General features: G+C 38.7%; 1 protein-coding gene across 1 annotated transcript; it reads right to left on the bottom strand.

The window, feature by feature from the left end:
* Window positions 1–10,320: 10,320 nt before the first annotated feature.
* Window positions 10,321–18,420, bottom strand: LOC149154663 (benzyl alcohol O-benzoyltransferase-like). The gene is made up of 4 exons (XM_089444194.1): window positions 18,398–18,420; window positions 17,561–17,843; window positions 16,795–17,121; window positions 10,321–10,548 (listed from the first exon to the last, which is right to left on the bottom strand). Exons 1-4 carry the CDS (start codon window positions 18,418–18,420, stop codon window positions 10,321–10,323), a joined length of 861 nt encoding a protein of 286 aa, XP_089300320.1.
* Window positions 18,421–22,993: the final 4,573 nt, after the last annotated feature.

Here is a 22,993-nt window from a genome sequence, read left to right on the forward strand (position 1 = left end):
ATAGGGTGTGATGGGCGAGAGTGGACAAATGGCAGAGATAGTTTGCGAGGTGGATGATCATAGAATCTTATAGAAACTTCTCCTGTGACACTTGCCTCTCTGAATTCACCCAGGGATGAGTAAGAGATCATCAATCTCCAAGTGGAACCAAGAACTATCAGAGAGAAGACACTACTCAAAAACCCAATAGCTGACTCACCTCCCTGCAATCATCTATATATGGATCCCTCATCCCAAAGATCCCGAGGCTGGAATTTTGTATCTTGTAAGGAGGTGTTGTTGGTTTCCTGGTGGAATATCATAGTGTTGGGTGATCTAAGCTGTTCATGAGGTGAAGAAGGGTTTTCATGCTGGGAGGATGACGCTGGGTCAAAACAATGGCTTGTAATCCTCTCTTCTAATCTTCATATTAATAAAGCTATTCAAGTTTTCCTCCACATTCTTATATGTCTGATAGTATATGCATTTGTGTGGTCAGTATATATCTAGTCCTATATTGTTTATGATTGTAGATCTCTTCACTTTGAAGGTATTATGCTGCTTTGACTTTACAGGTACTCTTTGAAGCGGAGTGGTCAAGGGAGAAGTGGCAAAGACCGGTCTGTGAGGAGAAGGGACAAGTGAAGAACCGAGCAAAGGATTGAGGTTGGTATTCTTTGATCTTCTCCTATCTACTTCTCATAAAGGAAAACGAAAGTAACTTTAATCTGTTTGTTTCTAAGATAGCTACCCATCTTAGTGGGACTAGCAGCTCTGCATAGACACTACATTTACCGATAACAAAATGGCGACTCCATTGGGGAGCGAATAGATTGTTTGCTTGTCTATATTTGTTTGTTTTATAAACTTACAAACGAAGCCTGAAGTTAAGCTAGCTAGCCTTCGAACTGCATTTGCTTTGCAAGTGCAAAGTCGATCAATGCTGCTTCAGTCTATCTCCGGGTTTTGTTTATAAATTGAACAATTGATTTGCAAACATCCTAATTACCCTAGTGGTGGCTCTAGTAACCTCATTAGATCAACCCTTGTGATTTCTATTTACTGACTATCATTAGCTCGGCCTAAATCCCTGAACTAAGCTGCAAACTATGACCAAGAACCAAGTTGAAGTCTCGTCCCTGGACCATCGCACTTTCTCCTCTTGGGAATTTGGATGCATCGCACCTCCCGTGTGTAGTAGGTGCGCTGCATTGCACTTTCCCTGTGTTGCAGGTGCGTTGATCAGATAAGACCTCTTCTATTCTCGGATTTTGGTTTTGTGTTCACTCTCTTCAGCTTTATTCAGGAGTTTTGATGTCTGTGATCAGTATACCACTGTGGAAACTCCCTTCCTTTGCATGATTCCACCTCCATAGTACAAATAATTGTGAATGTTTTTATGTATTGTGCGCCATTTACAGTTCTACTTTACAAAAAGTAGCATAATCAAACTGTCATTTTTTGATTTGAAATTGTTGCAAGTGTCATTTTCAGTCAAAGAAAAGAATTCTATTGTTCTCGATGGTTGATTATATAGTTACTATTGTATTTGATTTGAATTAGTAGTTTTTCAAGTGTCGAAAATAGTTTTCAATTCAAAGTCGCAAAGTGTCATCATTATCTTCCTTTCGTTTTTGAAGAGAAATTTGTTAGTACTGTCACTTTGAAAATATAATTCAGATTTGTACTTAGCATTCTTCTTGTCATTCACACATTAAGAAGGTTGAAAACAAATACATGCATGTGTATTTGCACTTAGACTGCTTGTTGGTTTGATTTAGGACAGTGCATCTAGTGTGTGCTCTCTGCTCTATGTTGAAAGAATATCATCTCTCTTTCTTTAGTAGCTAGGATTTTGATTGCAAAAAAGAAGATTAAACGATTGTTTATCATCTTAGATTGCATTTTAGGAATTGTATATCTACATCACATGGTGAACCTGAAAGGCAAATTTCTTAAGAAATATCAACTATAAAATAAATTCAATGAACATAAAAATGCTTTGGAACCTAATGCACAACATCTAGAAGTCTAGTCTAGAGACATATTCCAGCGTCGTAAAGCCTGGTAACTATCGCTTTCATTGTTGGTTGGGTGATTCCTCCTCTTTGAGACGACAAGTGCCAGTACAGACTTGTGCTCCCACGTACCGTCAAGTATATATTGGGAGACCACAATAGGCTATATCCTTTATCCATAGGAAGCCATGTCTGCTGCCCTATCGATTGAAATGCACTGAACACATCATTCGGGAAGATTGACTACCATACAGTAAAAAGTATTTTGCAGTTTTGCAATTGGTTTGGTAATCCCTCTGTCTAGATTTCCAGAGTAGTCTCTTTCGTTCCTTTTCAGACTCCTTAAAGGAAAAAGTCCATCTGAGAACTTGTCACTTCAGGCTCATTAAAAATTGAAGGCGACTAGAGTCATCTTTTGTTTTTTCTCGACTCTTAAAAATTGAAAAAACAAGTTGTGTCAAAGCGTCTAAAATTTATTTTAATCATAATAATATCACTATTCCCGCGTTGGTCTTAGGTTGAGAAAAATGGAGTCCACCAACCAAGCATTTCCCCTTGGAGGAAATCTCCTTTCTCCTCTTTGGGAGATGTTGGTGGACCCTATATGGCCACATTTTCACTTCCAGGATTGACGATTGGCTTGCCAATATGGCTCTTCTCGACCTCCGTCGTTCAGAACACTGTGATTCCTGAACAATCGAGTCAGAAACTAGATGATACTAAAGTTACCCCCCAACCTTTTACTTCATCTGATTCTCCCTCTCCTCCATCCTCTTCACTTGATGAAGCTGGTAAAGCCAAAAATCAAGTAACTAAGAAGGAGAAGAAGGGGAAAGAGAAGAAAGAGAAGAAGAAGCAGCCAAAGGCAAAAGGGGTAACCGGGCATCGTCTAGTGAACATCCACACACTGCACCGTCCAAACCTAAATCTCCATGTGTCATTTGCAAAGGAGACCACTATCATCGGGATTGTCCTTGCATCCCTCGGATCTTAAGGGACTGGTCTCTTCGTTTGCACAATCCGGTGTCATCAACCTCTGAAGATCATGTTGAAAGTACACCATCAACTAGTGAAAGCGAAGCATTTGGACAGAAAAGGAAATGTAAATTTCCTTGTAAACAGTGTGAAGGTGATCACGTCATCAACCATTGTCCCTTCCTAAACGAAGCTAAAATAGTCTTGGATAACCATCCTGCTTCACCGCTACGGCTTCCTCCTGGATACAAGAAACTCTTGCCAAGTCCATCACTAGTTGAAAATCTTATTAACACGCCATTATGGTCGGTAGAAGCATCTATCACTGAAGATAAACCCGCTGAATCCATACCAAACGAAATTCAAAGGGTTGAGGCAGCAGTCGACCCGGTCTCGTCTTCGAAAGGTCTATCTTCAGATGATACAGTCACCGAAGAGAATGAGAACGACTCCGTTCAAATTCTATTCATAAACACAAACTCTGATGAACATGGGGGCAATCTACCCATTCCTTTACCATGGGAAGGAATTTCGTCAGAGTCATATCCGGCCGTCTATTCGGTCCCACCTCTAAGCAACCTAGTCGTTTCCTTCGATTGGAATCTACTAGGCAGACCCCGTTTACCAACTAATGTACCATTCCGAATAATTGAACAAGCTTACAGAATGGTCATGGTCGATACCATCATAGATGAAGGGGCTTTTGTGAGTATCCTTTCCTCAACTGCTTGGAAAGCGCTTGGTTCACCATCGCTTCTGCCTGAGATGAGAAATCTAACAGGCTTCAACAAAGGAACCAGTCGACTGTTAGGGATCCTTCCCAATGTGCCTATAACATTGAGAAGGAAAACCATTTATATGAACGAAATGGTAGTCCAAGGACCTCTAGACTATAATCTACTCCTCGGGCGTGACTATATTTATTGCATGGGAGCCATTGTCTCCTCACTCTTTCGGGTAATGTGTTTTCTGCATGAAGGCCGAGTGGTCCAGCTCGTAGACCAGCTTTCGTTCCCCATCTCAAACATAGCTAATAGTCAAATGCCATCCCTAAATGGTATTTTCATGCAAGGAATGTCTCATCAATCTACAGTTCGTCCACCTGAAGAACGCGAGTAATTCGGGGGGTCGTGACTGAAACCTAGGGGGCATGTGCCCTGGTCTGCTCTGGAAGGAAAACTCTGGGTATAGAGTAGGTTTCGACGAAGGATATATGACTAGTCTGACACCCGTCTGCATAGGAAAATGGCATTAGACCAGATAAGATACCTCCGTTAGAAGGTATGCCTTTCTTGATAGAACGAATGTTTTGTTTGCAAATTGAGGGGTAACCTATATAAGGTAGGCCTTTCCCGACAAAGCAAATGTTTTGTTTGCAAATTGAGCGGTAACCTCGAAACTCTACTTCACTATACCTGGGGGCATGCAAACCTTTTTTCATGTAAGTGAAGAGCGACCATTTATTTTCTTAGTTTGTAGGTTCTCAAACCCTTTAAACTCATAGGATTGGTCGTTCCTAGGTTACATAAAGGAAGGATACAGAGCAAAGCTTCGAAAGGTGCAAGCTCCATAAAAATGGAATCTGTTGATGAGACATCCTTATCATACGACTGGCACGAGAATTTTTTATGTGAAGTTCAATCTCATTAAAAATTAAACCTAAGCAATGAGAAAATGTTTCCCCCAGAGTTTAAGCTCATTAAAAAATGAACCAATTTCTGGTAAATAGCCATTGTGAATGCATTATCATCAGCTTTTGAGTCTTGGTCGTGTTCTGATCATCACCTCCACTCTGTTTTAGCCGATCATATGCCTCCATTTGATTGTTTACCTCTTTTGAGGAACATCTGTGAAGAGTGATTATGTTAGCCATCCTTGTGACATTGCCGTGATTGGAAATTCCAAACCTTACCTGGAATCAGCTGCTACCTGAAATTATCACTCGTTCCTCAAAAAACAAGTCTCCTTTAAGCTCTCTTCGTTTGACTCGTAAAATATGAAAAGATTGTCGAGCAGTTGGCCTCTCCAGCTCGTTAAAGCTACCAAGAGTGTTATCCCTCCTTTAGATTTTAATCTTTTTGGACCTGAGGGATTATTACACAAAAAGATCGAGTGCTTGTTTTTTTCGGCTCATTAAAATTATCGAAAGTTCATCTCCTTCGTATTATTTTATACTTTTTTGGACTTAAAGGATTATATGACGAAAAAGGATTATTGGAGTTTCCTTTACATCCCTTTCAGACTCTCTAAAATTGAAAACGATCGTGTTATCTTTGTCGTTAAACTTGTTAAAACCAATAGCGACAAACTTGTCCATATAGACAAGAATGAGTCTCACTGTCGCTAGGCGCGTTAAAACATAGCGACGGGTTTGCCTGAAGGGAAAACTATAGAACAAGCATATGTTATCCTCCTCAAGCTTGGTAAAAATAAAGAGGTACTGGTCAGCAATGACTGGGGAAAATTGGGAAGAAAACTTGAAGAAACTTTATTGGTAGCAAAGTCGCTCTTGAACATGACACTTTCACTCCATGTCTGAGTTGGGTTGGGTTATTCCGTTCACCGATCATATTACCATTGGTCTATCGTACCATCCATCTTTGGGTTTAACGCTACCAATCCATTCCAAGTGTCGCTGATATGTTCAAGAGAATTCGATCAAAGAATTCACCAACCTATCTTGTGTCTCATCCACTGCAATACCTTTATGCTTCATTCTTTCATGACCGCCACCCTTAACCCTATATCATCAGATCGTTTTCACCTCCAAAAGCCATTTGCTCCGTTCCGTGTCATTGATGTGGGATTCATTAAGGCCCTCCTACGACAAGTCACTTCTGGTCGACATCAACTCATTATCCAAGAAGTCGACCTAGGAACAACCCTTCCAGTACTTTGAAGCTTGCATGCCTCAATGGAAAGTTTCTCACTTTCGGCGACAGGTTTACATCAATGGCCTTCGACCGAGAGATTTTGCGTGGTGTTCAACGCCAAGTCCCATTCTCACACCATGCGAATTGTACTGCCGTACCTTGAGGGTCATCATCATTATCAGTGATTCCTCTCGCGCCTATTAACAACTTACATCATTGGCTGGTAATCAGGCGATGTCTTTCCATGTTCGACTCCAGAACATTTTTCACATGGATCGACTTGTACTTTGGGCGAAGATTGGACGAGTTTGAAGACCCTGGATCTAGTTTCATCCATCCGGGCTGCGATATATTCAGGAAAATAAAGACATCAAATGTACATCATTGCTGCACAGATGATCATCTGAATCAAAGGATGATGGCTCTATCAGAATCATCAGTCTACTACACAGACGGTTGTCTATCTTATGTACATGAAAATGAATTTATAAAGCTGAGCATGGGAATGCCCGCCTCAGCTAGATCATAAAAATATTATGAAGATAATTTATTGTATTGTATATTATTACAGGTTGCCTTCCAGTTCAAAAAACCTCGGATCCTCATGATAAGGCATTTCACCCGACATCAAAAGATTAACGACCTCATGCTTTAGGGGGCAACCGTTATAGACATTTTTAGGCACTGCAACCCCAATCATATATGCCTATAAACCAAGGACTCTTGAGTCCCTAAAAGTGTTGTTTCATGCCCTAAAGGAACAAGGTCAGCTGATTACATCATCTCCCAGAAGTTCTCCATAGGAAACTGCTTAGAACTGGTCAAAACTAGACCATACAGGTTGCTCAGTGCTAAGGGTGTGATGCGTCTCACCTGCCCAGTGTAAAAGGTGCGATGCATACTGAAAATCCCTTTTGTAGGGTGTGATGGGTGAGAGTAGACAAATGACAGAGATTGTTTGCGAGGTGGATGATCATAGAATCTTCCAGAAACTTCTCCTGTGATAGTTACCTCTCTGAATCCACCCAGGGATGAGTAAGAGATCATCAATCTCCAAGTGGAACTAAGAACTATCAGAGAGAAGACACTAATCAAAAACCGAGAAGCTGACTCACCTCCCTGCAATCATCTATATATGGATCCCTCATCCCAGAGATCCAGAGGATGGAATTTTGAATCTTGTAAGGAAGTGTTGTTGGTTTCCTGGTGGAATATCATAGTGTTGGGTGATCTAAGCTTTTCATGAGGTGAAGAAGGGCTTTCATGTTGGGAGGATGACGCTGGGTCAGAACAATGGGTTGTAATCCTCTCTTCTAATCTTCATATTAATAAAGTTATTCAAGTTTTCCTCCACATTCTTGTATGTCTGATAGTATATGCATTTGTGTAGTCAATATATATTTGGTCCTATATTGTTCATGATTGTAGATCTCTGTACTTTGAAGGTATTATGTTGCTTTGACTTTACAGGTACTCTTTGAAGCAGAGTGGTCAAGGGAGAAGTGGCAAAGGCCAGTCGGTGAGGAGAGGGGACAAGAGAAGAACCGAGCGAAGGATTAAGGTTGGTATTCTTTGATATTCTCCAATCTACTTCTCGTAAAGGAAAACAAAAGTAACTTCAATATGTTTTTTTCTAAGATAGCTACCTGTCTTAGTGGGACTAGCAACTCTGCATAGACACTAGATTTCCCGATAATAGTTTATAATATCAATCATGGTAAACCATTGTCAATCATAGCCAAACATGGTCAACCATGGTTGAAAGTCGCATTGTGACAAGAATGGTCTCACCATCAAAATAAACCATGTTTACTTTTAGTGTTTGTAGTATTTATATTTGGGTTTACCAGTGTTGGGTTTATAATATTAGTCCCATGGTTGAATGTCGCATTTTGACAAAGATTGTCCCACCATGAAAATAAACCATGTTTATTTTAGTGTTTAAAATATTTATATTTGAGTTTACAAATGTTGGGTTTATATTATTCCCTTGGGTTTATTAGGCTTAATATTATTCTCTTGGGTTCATAATCCCTTGGGGTTTTAGTATTAATCCCTTGGGTTTATTATTCATTTGGGTTTATTATATCAATCCTTTGGGTTTTTATTCTTTTAGGTTTCTAATATAAATCATAGCCAAACATGGTCAACCATGTTTGAATGTCGCATTGTAACAAGGATTGTCTCACCATAAAAAAAAACTATGTTTATTTTAGTGTTTGTAGTATTTATATTTTGGTTTACCAATGCTGGATTTATAGTATTAGTCCCATGGGTTTAATATCAATCATGGTCAACCATTTTCAATCATAGCAAACCTTGGTCAACCATGTTTGCATGTTGCATTGTGACAACGATTGTCTCACCATCAAAATAAACCATGTTTATTTTAGTGTTTGTAGTGCTTATATTTGGGTTTAACAATGTTGGGTTTATAATATTAGTCCATGGGTTTAACATTATTCCCTTGGGTTCATAATCCCTTTGGGTTTTAGCATTAATCCCTTAGTTTTATTATTCTTTTAGGTTTATAATATCAATCCCTTGGGTTTATTATTCCCTTCGGTTTATAATATCGATCATGGTCAACCATTGTCAATCATAGACAACTATGGTCAACCATGGTTGAATGTCACATTCTGACAAGGATTAATAGTATAACCCAAGGTATATAAAACCTAAAATAAACAAAAGAGACTAATGTGACATTCAACCATGGTCGACCATGGTTGTCTAATATTAGTTCCTTGGGTTTATAATATTAGTCCCTTATGTTTAATATTATTCCCTTTGGTTCATAATCTCTTGAGTTTTTAGTATTAATCCCTTGGGTAATAGTAAACAAAAGAGACTAATATTATAAACCCAATGTATACAAACTCCAAGATAAATATTAAAAATACTAAAATAAACATGGTTGAAATAATAATAATAATAATAATAATTATTATTATTATTAATATTAATATTACTAATTATGAATTATTAATAATTAATATTATTAATATTATTATGAGTTTATAATCTTATAATAATAATAATATAATAATAATAAATATATAAGAATATCGTTGTTATTATTTATATAGTTATTAATTATCATAAAGGTTGGTTTTTAAAAAATTACACATAAAAATTCACTTATCACAATTCTAATTGTTGGATCATGATTATTATTATGAGCCAATATTATTATTATTATTATTATTATTATTATTATTCAATATAATTGTGATTATTATTATCATTCTATATTATTGTTATAATAATATAATAATAATCATAATATATTATTATGATAATAAGAAAATAATATAATAGTAATTATTATTATTATTATTATTATAATATAATTATTATATTATTTTATTTCTTCAATATAATGATAATCTAATTAATTAATATTACTAATATTATTATGAGTTTATATTATTATTATAATATTAATATAATATTCATATAATAATATATATAAAGAATTTGGTTGTTAATATTTATATAGTTATTAATAATCATAAATAATTGGTGTTTAAAAAACTACCAATAATAATTATTAATGTGATTGATATAAGCTTACGGCCTATATCAATTACATTGGAAAATGTAATTGTATATATATTTCATATAAGCCTATCGACCTTTATCAACCACATTGGTAAATATAGTTGTACTAATTATTATATTATTGTATTACTATTAAATATAAATATATATATATATATAAACCATGCTTTATTAAAAATATTACCATGCTTCATTATAGGTGGATGTTCAAAACTCATTACTAAATTCGTTTTACACTCAAGTATTTTCATAGCAAAGAGGAAAACAGTGGGATTTTCCAAAATGGGATGTAGCGGAAGACAATTTTATTTTAGGATTGTCCTGAAAAAGGCATATCGAAAATTCTCTAGGCAGGCAACTTCAATACATTATATCTATCGAAAGTATACTAAGTACCAATGTAGACAGGCAACTTCAACGCATTATATCTATCGAGAGTACACTAAGTATTAATGCGGAAAAAAATGGAACCATCAGGATATGGCACTGGATTTGCACTACAAGATTCCCAATATTGTCGGATACAGTGGGGCTCCTCATTCCCCGCCCACTGTCAGATACATTAAAACCTTGAAAACTTATTTGCTTCAGTCAGCTTCGAAGGCACCGCAAGACCACTAGCGCTGTGGCCCGTTGCTGATTGTTTCATTCAAATTTTCTTCAAATATTTCCATGGCAGTTGACGGCAAACAAATAGGAACTACGATCGCTTTAGTGTCTTTCATGGAGGCCGGTGCTAAATATGTAAAGTGTGGCATTGCCGGATAAACAGGACACACATACGCTGCTTTTCTCCACCCGAAATCCGACTCTGCTACGGCTTGCGCAACTTTGGAAACGTCTGAAACGATGAAAGAAGCATCCGATGGGCTAAGTGGACGCCCTTCCAACTCCGCCAAATCAATCATACATCATAAATATTCTTCCCTCACTTGTCTATCGCCTTCCTTAATCAATTTCACTGCGTAAGACAGTGGGCGGCCAATCAGATCCCGGGCTCTTGTGTGAGCGTAAGCGGAGGCAAGTGCATTGCCGTAGTAGCCATTTGGAAGAGGCGGTCGGAATCGATTACGGGCGTTTAACGGAAACATTAATGTCAAGTCTTGGTCCGCCGGGATTTTTAGAGCCTTTGTTCTTGACTGCCACAAACAGGCTGATATGAGCCCTGTTGGGTATTTTTTTTAAAATGGAGAAATACCAAAACCAGCAAAATATTCACCACAGAGACAATGCTCTGTTTACTCTGTCCAGGATCTTTTGCAGACAACCTCTTAAAAAACAAAATGACTCAGAACACAGCATTACACAGTCACAACACATTTCTATTAATTTAAAACAAGCATTCTGTTACATATTTCTTCCTCTGTGCAAAGAGGGAATTACAAAAAAAACTCTGCTGCTCTCACAGATTTTCCACTGCTGTGGATATTACATAAAACAATTTCAAAACATACCTCTGTTTTTCAATACCAGACCAACATTACAACACTGCTGTGCATATGCAAAAAGATAATAGCACTCTCGTGCGTAGCCACCACTCACAACATAAAAAAAACTATTTTTAACACACGGGCACGACACAATGTTTTATATAAAACATACATACAAAAAAAAATTACTCTAAACTACCACACGTAGTCTATTTACTACATCATAAAAAAATATATAATATGCCCATGACTATATTAAAGGCATTTGACGTATGCCCATAACATATTAAAAGCCTTACCAAAAAAAACTACGAACAAACATTAAAATTCATTAACTCCACTACGGCGGTCAACGGAAAAGTCATTCACTCCACGTAAAAATTGATTTGACGCGGGCAGTGCACCTTCGGGAAGTCAACGGCTGTGATTGAGCGCCCAGATGATCCGACGTGGTTCGCACACCCTCCTCCGGCAAACCAAACGACTTTTACCGTCCGGGGAAAGTGGTTTTTGGGCGTTCGTACATGGGACGCGTGGCGGCAAGTGAATGTGTTCGGAGCCTCCTCCTGCTCGTATAGTCTTTGCCAAGAGCGGTGCGGGGAGACCGGGATGGTTTTCAAAAACCACCGTGCGGCGTAAAATTACAATTTTAACACTCCCCTTTAATTTTAACATCCGCACGTTCGGTCATTCCCAAACACTTCCTCAAAAATTCGAAACTCTTCTGAACTAGTGGCTTTGTCAAAATGTCTGCAACCTGTTCCTGGGTCCTACAATGTTCTAGGACAATTTCTCCATTGTTCACTAATTCTCTGATGTAGTGAAACCTTGTATCAATGTGTTTCGTTCTCTTATGAAACACTGAATTCTTTGACAAGGCAATAGCTGAGCTATTGTCACAAAAGACCACTGTTTCTTTTGCCTGCTCTTGGCCTAAGCTTCTCAACATTCTTCTCATCCATACTGCCTGACATGCTGCTGCTGTCGCTGCCACATATTCTGCCTCTGCTGTAGATAATGCTACAATGGACTGCTTCTTAGAAGCCCATGAAATGGCTCCTGAACCCATATTAAAAACATAACCGGAAGTGCTCTTCCGATCATCTACACTTCCAGCCCAATCGCTATCTGTGTACCCAACCAAATCTGAATGTTCTGAGGCATGTTATAGAATTCCAAACATTTTGGTACCTTTGACATACCTCAAAATTCTCTTTGCTGCCTGCCAATGTGCCTCCTTTGGCCTCTCCATAAATCTGGAAATTAAACTAACAGCATACATTAAATCAGACCTAGTTGTTGTTAAATACATAAGGCTGCCCACAATGCTTTTGTATAAACTAGGATCAAAATCCTTGCTGCTGTCCTCTCTGCTGAGCTTTAATCCCATTACTGTGGGAGTGATTGCTGCCTTGCACTCTTGCATGTTAAATCTGCCCAAAACTTGATTTACATATCTTGCTTGAGATATAAAAATTCCTTTTTCATTTTGATCTACTTCTATGCCTAAGAAGTATCTCAACAAACCCATGTCAGTCATTTCAAATTCATCTTTCATGACTGATTTAAAATTCTCAATGAGCTGATCATCATTACCTGTGAAAATAACATCATCAACATATAAGACAACAATTAAAATTTTACCATCCTTTTCTTTGATGTAGACTGTGGGCTCTCCTTCACATTTGTCAAATTCATTATCCAATAGATATGAATCTATCCTGCTGTACCATGCTCTTGGCGCTTGCTTCAGCCCATAAAGAGCTTTCTTCAATTTGTACACTTTGTGCTCTTCTCCTTTCTTCTCATATCCGAGAGGCTGTTCCACATAAACCTCTTCCTTTAACACTCCATTTAGGAATGCTGATTTCACATCCATTTGGTAGACTTTCCATTTGTTTTGAGCTGCTATGGACAGCACTGCTCTCACGGTTTTCATTCTTGCAACCGGGGCGAAAGTCTCCTCATAATCTCTCCCATACTGCTGCTTGTAGCCTTTGACAACCAGCCTTGCTTTATGCCTTTCAATCTTGCCTTCAGCATTGCTCTTGGTCTTGTAGACCCATTTCACACCAATGACTTCCTTGCCTTTTGGTAATTCAACCAAATCCCATGTTTTGTTCCTCTCTATGGCATTCATCTCCTCATCCATAGCTTCTATCCATTTTCTATCTTTAATAGCTTCTTCAAAGTGAATAGGATCATCAACATGACAATACAAGGCAAATAAGGAATTCATTCCTTCCTCATAAATTTCACTTAGATTTCTAAACTTCTTACCTCTTTCACTTGGTGTGCAAGTGCTTGAAGATGCACTTGAATTTCCTCCTTGTGGTGTGCTTGGAGAAGCACTCTCATTGATCCTCAATGGTGTACCTTGCTGTCCTTGTGTTGGTGCTGCTGTTTGGGGATTCATTTCAGCCACCTCCTCTTCATCCTCATCATGAGACAAACAGTTTTTAACATTCACTGTTTTCTCTATGCTTCCATCCCAAGCTTTTTCTTCAATGAATTGAACATCCCTGCTGACAAAGAACTTCTTGGTAGATGGAATGTACAGCATGTAGGCTTTGGATTCATCACTGTATCCAATGAAGATGCATTTCTCCCCTTTGTTGTCCAACTTCCTCCTTAGTTTATCTGGAATGTGTGCATAGGCCACACACCCAAAAACTCTCATGTGGGTGACTCCTTGCTTTCTCCCACTCCATGCCTCTTCTGGCATTTTGTTCATGACTGCCTTTGTAGGACATCTGTTCAAAATATACACTGCACAATGTATAGCTTCAGCCCAATACTCATTTGGCAAATGCTTTGCCTTCAACATGCTCCTTGCCATCTCCATGATGGTTCTGTTCTTCCTTTCAGCAACTCCATTTTGCTGTGGGGTGTACCGAGTTGTGAACTGTTTATGTATTCCATTTTCTCTACAAAACTTTAGGAATTCATTGGAGATATACTCACCTCCTCTATCAGTTCTCAATACTTTTATGTGCAGCCCACTTTGGTTCTCCACAAGTGCTTTGAAGTTTTGGAATTTCTCAAAGACTTCACTTTTGTTCTTGAGGAAATATATCCAAGTCTTTCTTGTAAAATCATCAATGAATGTCAAGAAATATAGGCTTCCAGCTAATGATGGAGCTTGCATTGGTCCACACAAATCTGAGTGGATAATCTCTAAGGGTGCCTTTGCCCTTATACTTTTCCCTGATGGAAAACTCTCTCTATGTTGTTTGCCCAATATACAACCTTCACAAAGGCTGTCCGGCTTCTCTATCAATGGTAATCCCTTTACCATTCCTTTTCTGCTCAATAAGTTTAGACCTCCAAAATTTAGATGCCCGAATCTCAAGTGCCATAACCAGTTCTCATCCTTTGGCACGCTTTGGAAGGCCTCTTGGGTGACTGCTGCAATTTCCCTTTTGTTCTTCATGTCTGCTCTTATTCTAAGAGGGAACATTCTGTTCCTTGTCATCTTCACTTCAGCAATGCATCTTTTGCTGGGTGGTATATCCATGATGGTGCACACATCATTTACAAAGTCATTGTAACCCTTTTGGATAAGCTGTCCAACACTCAATAGGTTACATCTCATTCCGGGGACATAGTATACATCTGCTATGGTTTTCCTTTCTCCTTGTTTTGTAAATATTTTTACCTCCCCTTTTCCCATAACAGACACTTTACAATCAGTTCCTAGTGTGACCTCTGACTTCAAGTTTTGATTTAAGGCTGAGAAGAGGGCTATATTCCCTGTCATATGGTTGCTGCAACCTGAGTCTAAAAACCATATGTCTTCACTATGTGTTTCAGCCATGTTACAAGCTAACAGGACATTATTTTGACTGCTGTTTTCTCTTGTAACATTTGCATTTTGTCTACTGTTCATATCATGCTGTTTCTTTCTACAATCACTAGCATAATGTCCATACTTTTTGCAATAATAGCATTGAACATTAGATTTATCATACCTTTGTCCTTGAGCATGATATTGTTCTCTTTGTTGGCTGCTGCCTTGGCCTTGGTTCTGATTTGTATTGCTGCCTCTTCCATGTGCATTTGCTGGGCTGTTCCTTCCTCCTCTGTTCTGGCTTCTGCCTCTTCCTCTTTTGCTTCCTTTGCCTTGACCTCTTCCTCTTCCAAAGGACATCTGGGTCTTGAAGGCTTGCTCAAGGGATGAGTTTTCATTCCTACTCAACCTCTGCTCATGAGTTATCAGTGATGCATGTAGCTCATCAACTGGATATTTTGAGAGATCCTTTGTCTCTTCAATGGTGGTGACTATGGCATCAAACCTTGAGGGTAAGACCCTCAATATTTTCTCCACTATTCTTCTATCTTCAATTGTTTCTCCATGAGTTCTCATTTGTGTGATTACACCAATCACATGAGTGAAGAATGATTCAATGTTGTCTGACTCCTTCATGCACAGATTCTCAAAATCCTTTCTCAGCATTTGCAATTTTGTTGTCTTCACTCTCTCCATGCCTTGATAGGCTATCTTGAGAGTTTGCCATGCTTCATGTGATGTTTTAGCTGCTGCTATCCTTGGGAATATACTCTGGTCCACTGCTAGATGCAACAATAAAATGGCCTTTGCATCCTTCTTCCTATTGCTCTTCAGGAGATCTCTCTCTCCCTGAGTTAGTGCATTGAACTCATTTTCATCTGCTACTTCTTCAAATCCAGATTCAACTATTTCCCATAAATCTTGAGAGGCAAATAAAGCTCTCATGGTTATTGACCAGTAATCATAGTTCTTCCCATTAAACTGTGGGAGTTGGGTGTTGAACATACCCATGCTTGTGCTAGCCATTCCTTGACTGTGTATTTTTTTAAAACAACTAACTGTCTTCTGCAATAACAAAAGAAATGCTTTTGAAGAATACCTGAATCCTGAGCTGTCTGAGTCTTCTGTCTGCCTGAGAAGTTTTGCTGCAACAATAACCTTCTCCCTTCAGCTTCTTTAACTTCTTTAAAGAGCCTAAGCCTGCTCTGATACCACTGTTGGGTATTTTTTTTAAAATGGAGAAATACCAAAACCAGCAAAATATTCACCACAGAGACAATGCTCTGTTTAATCTGTCCAGGATCTTTTGCAGATAACCTCTTAAAAAACAAAATGACTCAGAACACAGCATTACACAGTCACAACACATTTCTATTAATTTAAAACAAGCATTCTGTTACATATTTCTTCCTCTGTGCAAAGAGGGAATTACAAAAAAAACTCTGCTGCTCTCACAGATTTTCCACTGCTGTGGATATTACATAAAACAATTTCAAAACATACCTCTGTTTTTCAATACCAGACCAACATTACAGCACTGCTGTGCATATGCAAAAAGATAATAGCACTCTCGTGCGTAGCCACCACTCACAACATAAAAAAAACTATTTTTAACACACGGGCACGACACAATGTTTTATATAAAACATACATACAAAAAAAAATTACTCTAAACTACCACACGTAGTCTATTTACTACATCATAAAAAAATATATAATATGCCCATGACTATATTAAAGGCATTTGACGTATGCCCATAACATATTAAAAGCCTTACCAAAAAAAACTACGAACAAACATTAAAATTCATTAACTCCACTACGGCGGTCAACGGAAAAGTCATTCACTCCACGTAAAAATTGATTTGACGCGGGCAGTGCACCTTCGGGAAGTCAACGGCTGTGATTGAGCACCCAGATGATCCGACGTGGTTCGCACACCCTCGTCCGGCAAACCAAACGACTTTTACCGTCCGGGGAAAGTGGTTTTTGGGCGTTCGTACATGGGACGCGTGGCGGCAAGTGAATGTGTTCGGAGCCTCCTCCTGCTCGTACAGTCTTTGCCAAGAGCGGTGCGGGGAGACCGGGATGGTTTTCAAAAACCACCGTGCGGCGTAAAATTACAATTTTAACAGGAATGGGGTACAAAACGTGACCCCTTGTACCTGTCTTCTCAAAGCTGCAATTTCCGTTGAACCAAAGTAGAACGATTTCAAGTTCATGATTTCCTCTGATGCAGCGGTCACCGGCACTATTCTTTCTTGATATTTATTTTCAAAATCATAGTAATCACGCAGTCCCAGATAATTTGCCGTAGGCTTGGCTCTGGGTCGAAGGATTTCTCGATTCCAAACTGCAGGCACCGTGGGGCTTTCTGCCCCTCTCGCTCTTTCGCTGAGAGAATTCAGAAATTGCGCGATTCCAACGCCATCAGCGACGGAATGGCTAAAACGCAAGCCAAGTACGAAGCCTCCGCATCGTAGCCGCGTCACCTGTCAAAGAAACCACAAGATATTTGTGACGTAATTGAATCAATAACAACAACTAAGTAGACTAGGGATGTGATTTCACATTATCTACTATCATACAACGTTTTGGTAACGAAACAACATGTTAATAGTACACATAAGGAGAGAATCAATTCATTTTTAATAAATTAAATTGTTTATATTTTTTCAAATAACAATTTATATTTGTTCAAATAAGAAATAAAACCCTAACCCTAGTCTATTCTATTGAAAGTTAAAACCTTAGTCTATTCTATTATTCTATATAAAGAAGATCTACATTAAGAATAAACCAAACGTATTGGATCCTACATAGTCTTCAACACACTAGACTGTATAACGAAGATGCACATAAAAATAAACCAAGCAAGCCCACGAAATAGGTGGAATTATCATTAATAAATTGAAAACCACGATGACCAACCTGAAACAGAAGCAGAGGAGAGTCTGTGATGGTATTCGATCCTGGAACGTTACTTATAAACTCAAGAGCACGAAGAATAGGTGGAGACAGATCTCCCAAGTCTTCCAAGGAAATATCTGCGTCGGCCTCTACAAGAAAAACCCCTTCACCAGTGCAGTCCATTATAAGCTTGCCTCTATCATCTGCATTTATCAGTCTTTCGACAAAGGGATAGTAATCAACCAGAAGCTTTCCGAAAGCCTCTCCAATAACTTGGACTGGATCATTCCTGTTGGGGATTTTTCTGGTGAAATCCCAAAAACAAATAAACAAACTAAACACACAGAGGCAATGCTCTTTCTCCTTCTCTCCACAGGATCTTTTGGTCAGGGAAGCTTTAAAAAAAAATGACTGAGAACAGAGTATTACATACCTAGAAAAATGCTGGTATTCATTAAACATAAAATGCCTGATACATATTCGTCCTCTTTCACTCAAAGGTATTTACCAAAAAAAAAAAAATACATTCAGTCAACAAAAATAAAACTCTCTTCCTGAGATTTTACACTGCGGTGTGTAAAAATCTCTTTTTCTTTTACTGCTGTAAAACCCTTTTACATTTACTGGTGTGAAAACATTTTACATATACTGCTGTAAAAATAATTTTTTTCATATGCAGTAAGATTTACATTATATTCACAAAAACAAATTAACTCACACCATACAATTTTTCATGCTTCCTCCTCGTTTGGGCAACCAACCAAAATTACATTTCAACTTGTTTTTTTTATATATACTCTACTTCCTTCACTGTACCGATATTTCACCTTGCTTCACACTGGTCAACAAAAACATTACCTAAGCTTATGCGCTCCCCCCATTTTTCTTTATGCACTACTGTGCAATATACATTGGTTTTCTGCTGCTGCCTCGTTCTTCAAATGGTCAACACAAAAACTATCTGCTGCTCCCTGTTCTTTCGCTGCTGTGAGCTCACACATTGCACTGTTGTACAAAACCTTGGTTTTCAGATGCGTGATTTTCATATTACAAAAATGGTCAACTACAAATAAAAAAGACTTCACATTTTCTTTAATGTGTATGCCACACAAACACGTAACATACACATACCCATACCTCCAACATAAAAAAACATTAATACTTCACCTACGCATATGACAATTTATTAAATTCCTTCATATCAAAACTGCGGTCAACCAATCTTTAATTTTACTCCACGTAATGTAATTAATTCGATGCAGGCTCGTATGCTATTTTGGTTGATGGACGGCGGAGAACGATCAAGCAAATCGGACGGTGGACGGAGATTTCGAGAGGCCTTTTGCTGCTGAACGTTAGGCTCTGAAATGTCAATTCTGCTGACGTATACAGAGGACCACACGTCCAAAAATGATTGCATCGGAGGCGAGCGTACGGAAACTGCCTCACAGCAAAAGGCGGTCTGATGAGTGTCGGGTGGTTTGGAGGAGCGGTTTTGGGTGCATTAACTGCTGTTTCACGGTTTTGCCGTCGCTGTCCACAACGCCTGCAGTTGGAATTAATATTCCAACACTCCCCTTTAATTTCAACTGCTGGGCATTCAATCATACCCAAACACTTCCTCACATAGAGGGATTCACCAACACTGTTGTTACAAAGATATCTTCCTCACATAGAGGGATTCACCAACACTGCTTCTGATGCAGTTCCACAAACAACAAAATAGTCTTCCTCTTAACAGAGGGATTCACCTGAGACTGTGCTTAAGAGCACCTTCCTCATGACAGAGGGATTCACCTGAGATTGTGCTGAAGAGCACCTTCCTCTTGACAGAGGGATTTACCACACTATGCTGAAAAGCATCTTCCTCTTGAAAGAGGGATTCACCAAAAGACAATAGATCTTCCTCTTAACAGAGGGATTCTCCAACATGCCTTCTTCAGAGGCACTTCAATCTGTCTCTTCTAGAAGAATTACTCTATCCCAGCTTACAAATTTACACTGCTGTGTGTAAATATTTCTTACATTCACTGCTGTTGCATATATTGCATTTCAGTTCAATGAACAACACACTCACTGCACTTACATTTACTGCTGTAAAGAAAAAATTCTTTTACATGTGTTGCTGCCCATTACATTTCGTTTCTTCAACAAAAAACTTCATGCTGCTGCATTTTTCATATTCACATTGCTGTGTGTTTTTACTACATATTCTCCAACAACAAAAACAAGACTTACACTACCCTTTTCACTGCTGTGTGAAAAATTTCATGGTTGCACTAATGCGTGTTTCCATTTTCTACATTACATGCTCCTCCTTCATTTTCCTCTCACTGCTTTGCGTTTTCATTGCCAATACAAAACATTTCCATCTGCTGTGTATTACACTCACTCTGCTGTGAGTATATTCTCTCACATTACATAAAAAATATTCAATTGCTATGCATTTCAATGCATGTGCTCCACACAAAAAATTTCTATGCTGTTGTGCATTCTAATCCATGTGCTCCACACACAAAAGTTTCCACGCTGCCCCTGTTCTCTGTTCTGCCTTCGCACTGTTGTGCAGGTCTCCTTGCTTTGCATTACAATGCATATACAATGCATATGACTCACATCGAATTCATCTTCAGCTTCACCCACACACTGCTGTGCGTTATACTGCTTCTCATTTTTCTTATCGCGCTGCTGCACTTCACATTTCAACGCTACCCCTTTTCCTTCTCCGCACTTCTGTGCATATTGCATTGCATATGTGAAAAAAAATTACATTTTTCAACACCGCTGCATATTACATTTCAGAGGGATTAACAATAAAAAAAAATTTCATTTGTGCTCTGCTGCGCTGCAATACATCCTCCACGCAATCTCCATGCCCTGCAGACTTTTCTTCTCTGCTTTTATGACAGATTTAATTCCATATCTCTCCCCTTATAAGAAGATCTTCATCAAAGAATATAGTTCAGCAATAATGATAAAAAATTACAAGCTCCCCTTAACTGTATGCATTGTCTTTTTTTCAGCAAAGTGTTCTCAAAAGAAACTTAGATCAGCTGAAAAGCTCAAGGGACTTTCAGACTGTATTTCCTTCCTTCTCCATACTTGTGTAACTTTCTTCTCTTGCATGGGTCTAGCTTGTGTAAGAGCCCATGTTAAGTTACAATCACGTGCCATATGCCCAATGTTATGACACTTGAAACATTCTACATTGTTCATGAATAAGAATTCATGATTTCTTCTTGTAAAATTATTTCCTGGAGGTTGTCGAAGACTACAACATCTATCTCTATGAAATGCTCTACAGTCTTTTGCCATATGACCAAAGTTTGAGCAAGAATAAAAATAACCAAAAAATGAACTTTGGTACCTGGGAGATGGAGGTTTCCTTGATGTACTTCTGAAGCCTTGCTGCCTTGAAATCCTTTGATGATAACCATTGCCTCTTACCTCTTTGACATCAGCTACATTTCTTCTTGGAGCTGGTTTTCTACTTGGAGTAGGATTTCTTCTATTGTAGCCTTGATCTTTCTCCTTGCCTTTGCTGGAACTAGTAGCATCACAATTTATTTCTGGCTTCTTCACATCTCCTTTGCTTAAAGCATATTCATTCTTATTTGAGGGTTCACCTCTGTACCCGAGTCCCGATTTATCAGATGGAGATCTGTGATAGCTGAGCATGTCATCCAAGGCTTGAGAGCTCTTCATGATTTTGTTCATCCCTTCAACCTTTTTCCTGAGGAGGACAATCTCTTCTTCCAATTTTTTACACTCATTATTCTTCTTTGCAAGTTGTTCCTCAGTTTCTTCCTTGCTACGAGTAGCTTCAACTGCTAGTATTTTAAGGGAGATAATATCTGACTTCATTTTGGAGATTTCTGCTTGACTGCTCTTGTTGGAAATAATACTGAGAGGGGGGGTGAATCAATATTATCAGAACTATAAAACTTTTTCAATGCTCAGAAACATATACGCTACTTTAGTTAAGTGGACCAGCGTGTACACGCAACTGTGTCTAAGGAAAATAGCGTATAACCAGAAATCTTATAATTCAGTCAGTTTATCTTCAGTTAAGTGCATAAGGACATTATTCACCATATTAAGAGTAAACAGATGCAGTAGAACAGATCACACAAAAACCACACACATGAACACCATGATATAAGGTGGAAACCCAATGTGGGTGAAAACCACCTGTTGCAAGTCGTCTCTATCTTTCTTTAATATGAAACTTCAGTTTACAATCATTTTGTACTGGATCAGCCTTATACCAGTACGCAGGATACAACCTGCAGAAGGCTATAACCTTCTCTCGTTCTCCAAACTTCCTTGGAAGGGAGCTCCAACCCCCTTTGCTCTTGTACTAGCCAAGATACTAGTACGTAGGTGCTGGCCTACAATCTTCTTTCTTTCAGGTACCACCTTTCATACATTTTCAGACTGGATATTCCTGAAGCACAATGTTACAATCTGAAGACCACAACTCATTCAACTTTCACAACAAATCATTGAAGCACAAAACATCCAATACTAGCATCATCAATCACTGAAACACTGAAACCCTGTCAAACACCAGTTATCAGAACACAGAGCAGACTACAGAACTCTGCAATAACAGTCAGATCCAACTGTAACCCAAAAATCAAGCTCCAAAAGATATACGTTACTTCAATGAGAGACACCCGCATATACACGCGCTTTTACCGAAGCCAACCTGCGTACAGATCTAAAAATAAATTCTCTCAACTTGCAGCTGTACCAGACATCAGTTAGACCCAGAACATAACATTGCGTCAGTATGCAGATCTAGAAATACGCATAATCAACCATATCATAATAGTGCATTTCAAATCATTAGATCCCGATCTATCCTTAGATCTAGTCTTCCATCAACCGAAGTGATCTCTCCTTAGCTTAGATCAAGCAACCCAGAACCTGCATACCAGATCTCTTTCTTCTTCAGATATTCAAGCCTTTTCAAGATGTCTTTGCCTAATGATCTTCTTCTCCTTATATAGCCTTAAGCCTTGCTCAATACCAAGGGCCAAACCATAGAAAACCAATACCATCAACTTAGAAACTAGGGATCAACACGTCTGTCGAGATACTTTGGTCTAAATACATAGGCTCAAGTACCGAGGACTAACTACCACGGACCAAAGGGAAGCTTCCTGACATATACGCCCTTTTCTGTTCATGCATAAGCGTGTATACGCTCCTTAGTATTAGCTCTCCTACGTATACGCGACTTAGTATGTAGATCACTTGCGTGTATACGCAACTTAGACTTAATTAACCTGCGTATATGAGATTTTTCTTCATTCTGTAATCTGAACAGAGATCTGTCATCAAAGAGAGTTGCCATCAAGGACAACACCTGTATCATAGCGCCACACCTGTGCAAAAATGCCAACAATCTCCCCGTTTGGCCTTGATGGCAACCTCAAGATCCTTAGA

This window comes from Pinus tabuliformis, chromosome 9 (assembly GCF_031772625.1).
Source record: "Pinus tabuliformis cultivar Carrire ecotype Pingquan chromosome 9, CPIR1, whole genome shotgun sequence".
Lineage (NCBI taxonomy): Eukaryota > Viridiplantae > Streptophyta > Pinopsida > Pinales > Pinaceae > Pinus > Pinus tabuliformis.

Coding starts and splice junctions, on each gene's coding strand:
- LOC149154663 (XM_089444194.1), bottom strand. CDS start 18,420: ATGGGGGGAGCGCATAAGCTTAG. Junction 17,122..17,560: donor CTCCTCTGCTTCTGTTTCAG/GTTGGTCATCGT, acceptor TTTCTTTGACAG/GTGACGCGGCTACGATGCGG. Junction 10,549..16,794: donor TTGCAGCTTTGAGAAGACAG/GTACAAGGGGTC, acceptor TGTTTGTGGCAG/TCAAGAACAAAGGCTCTAAA.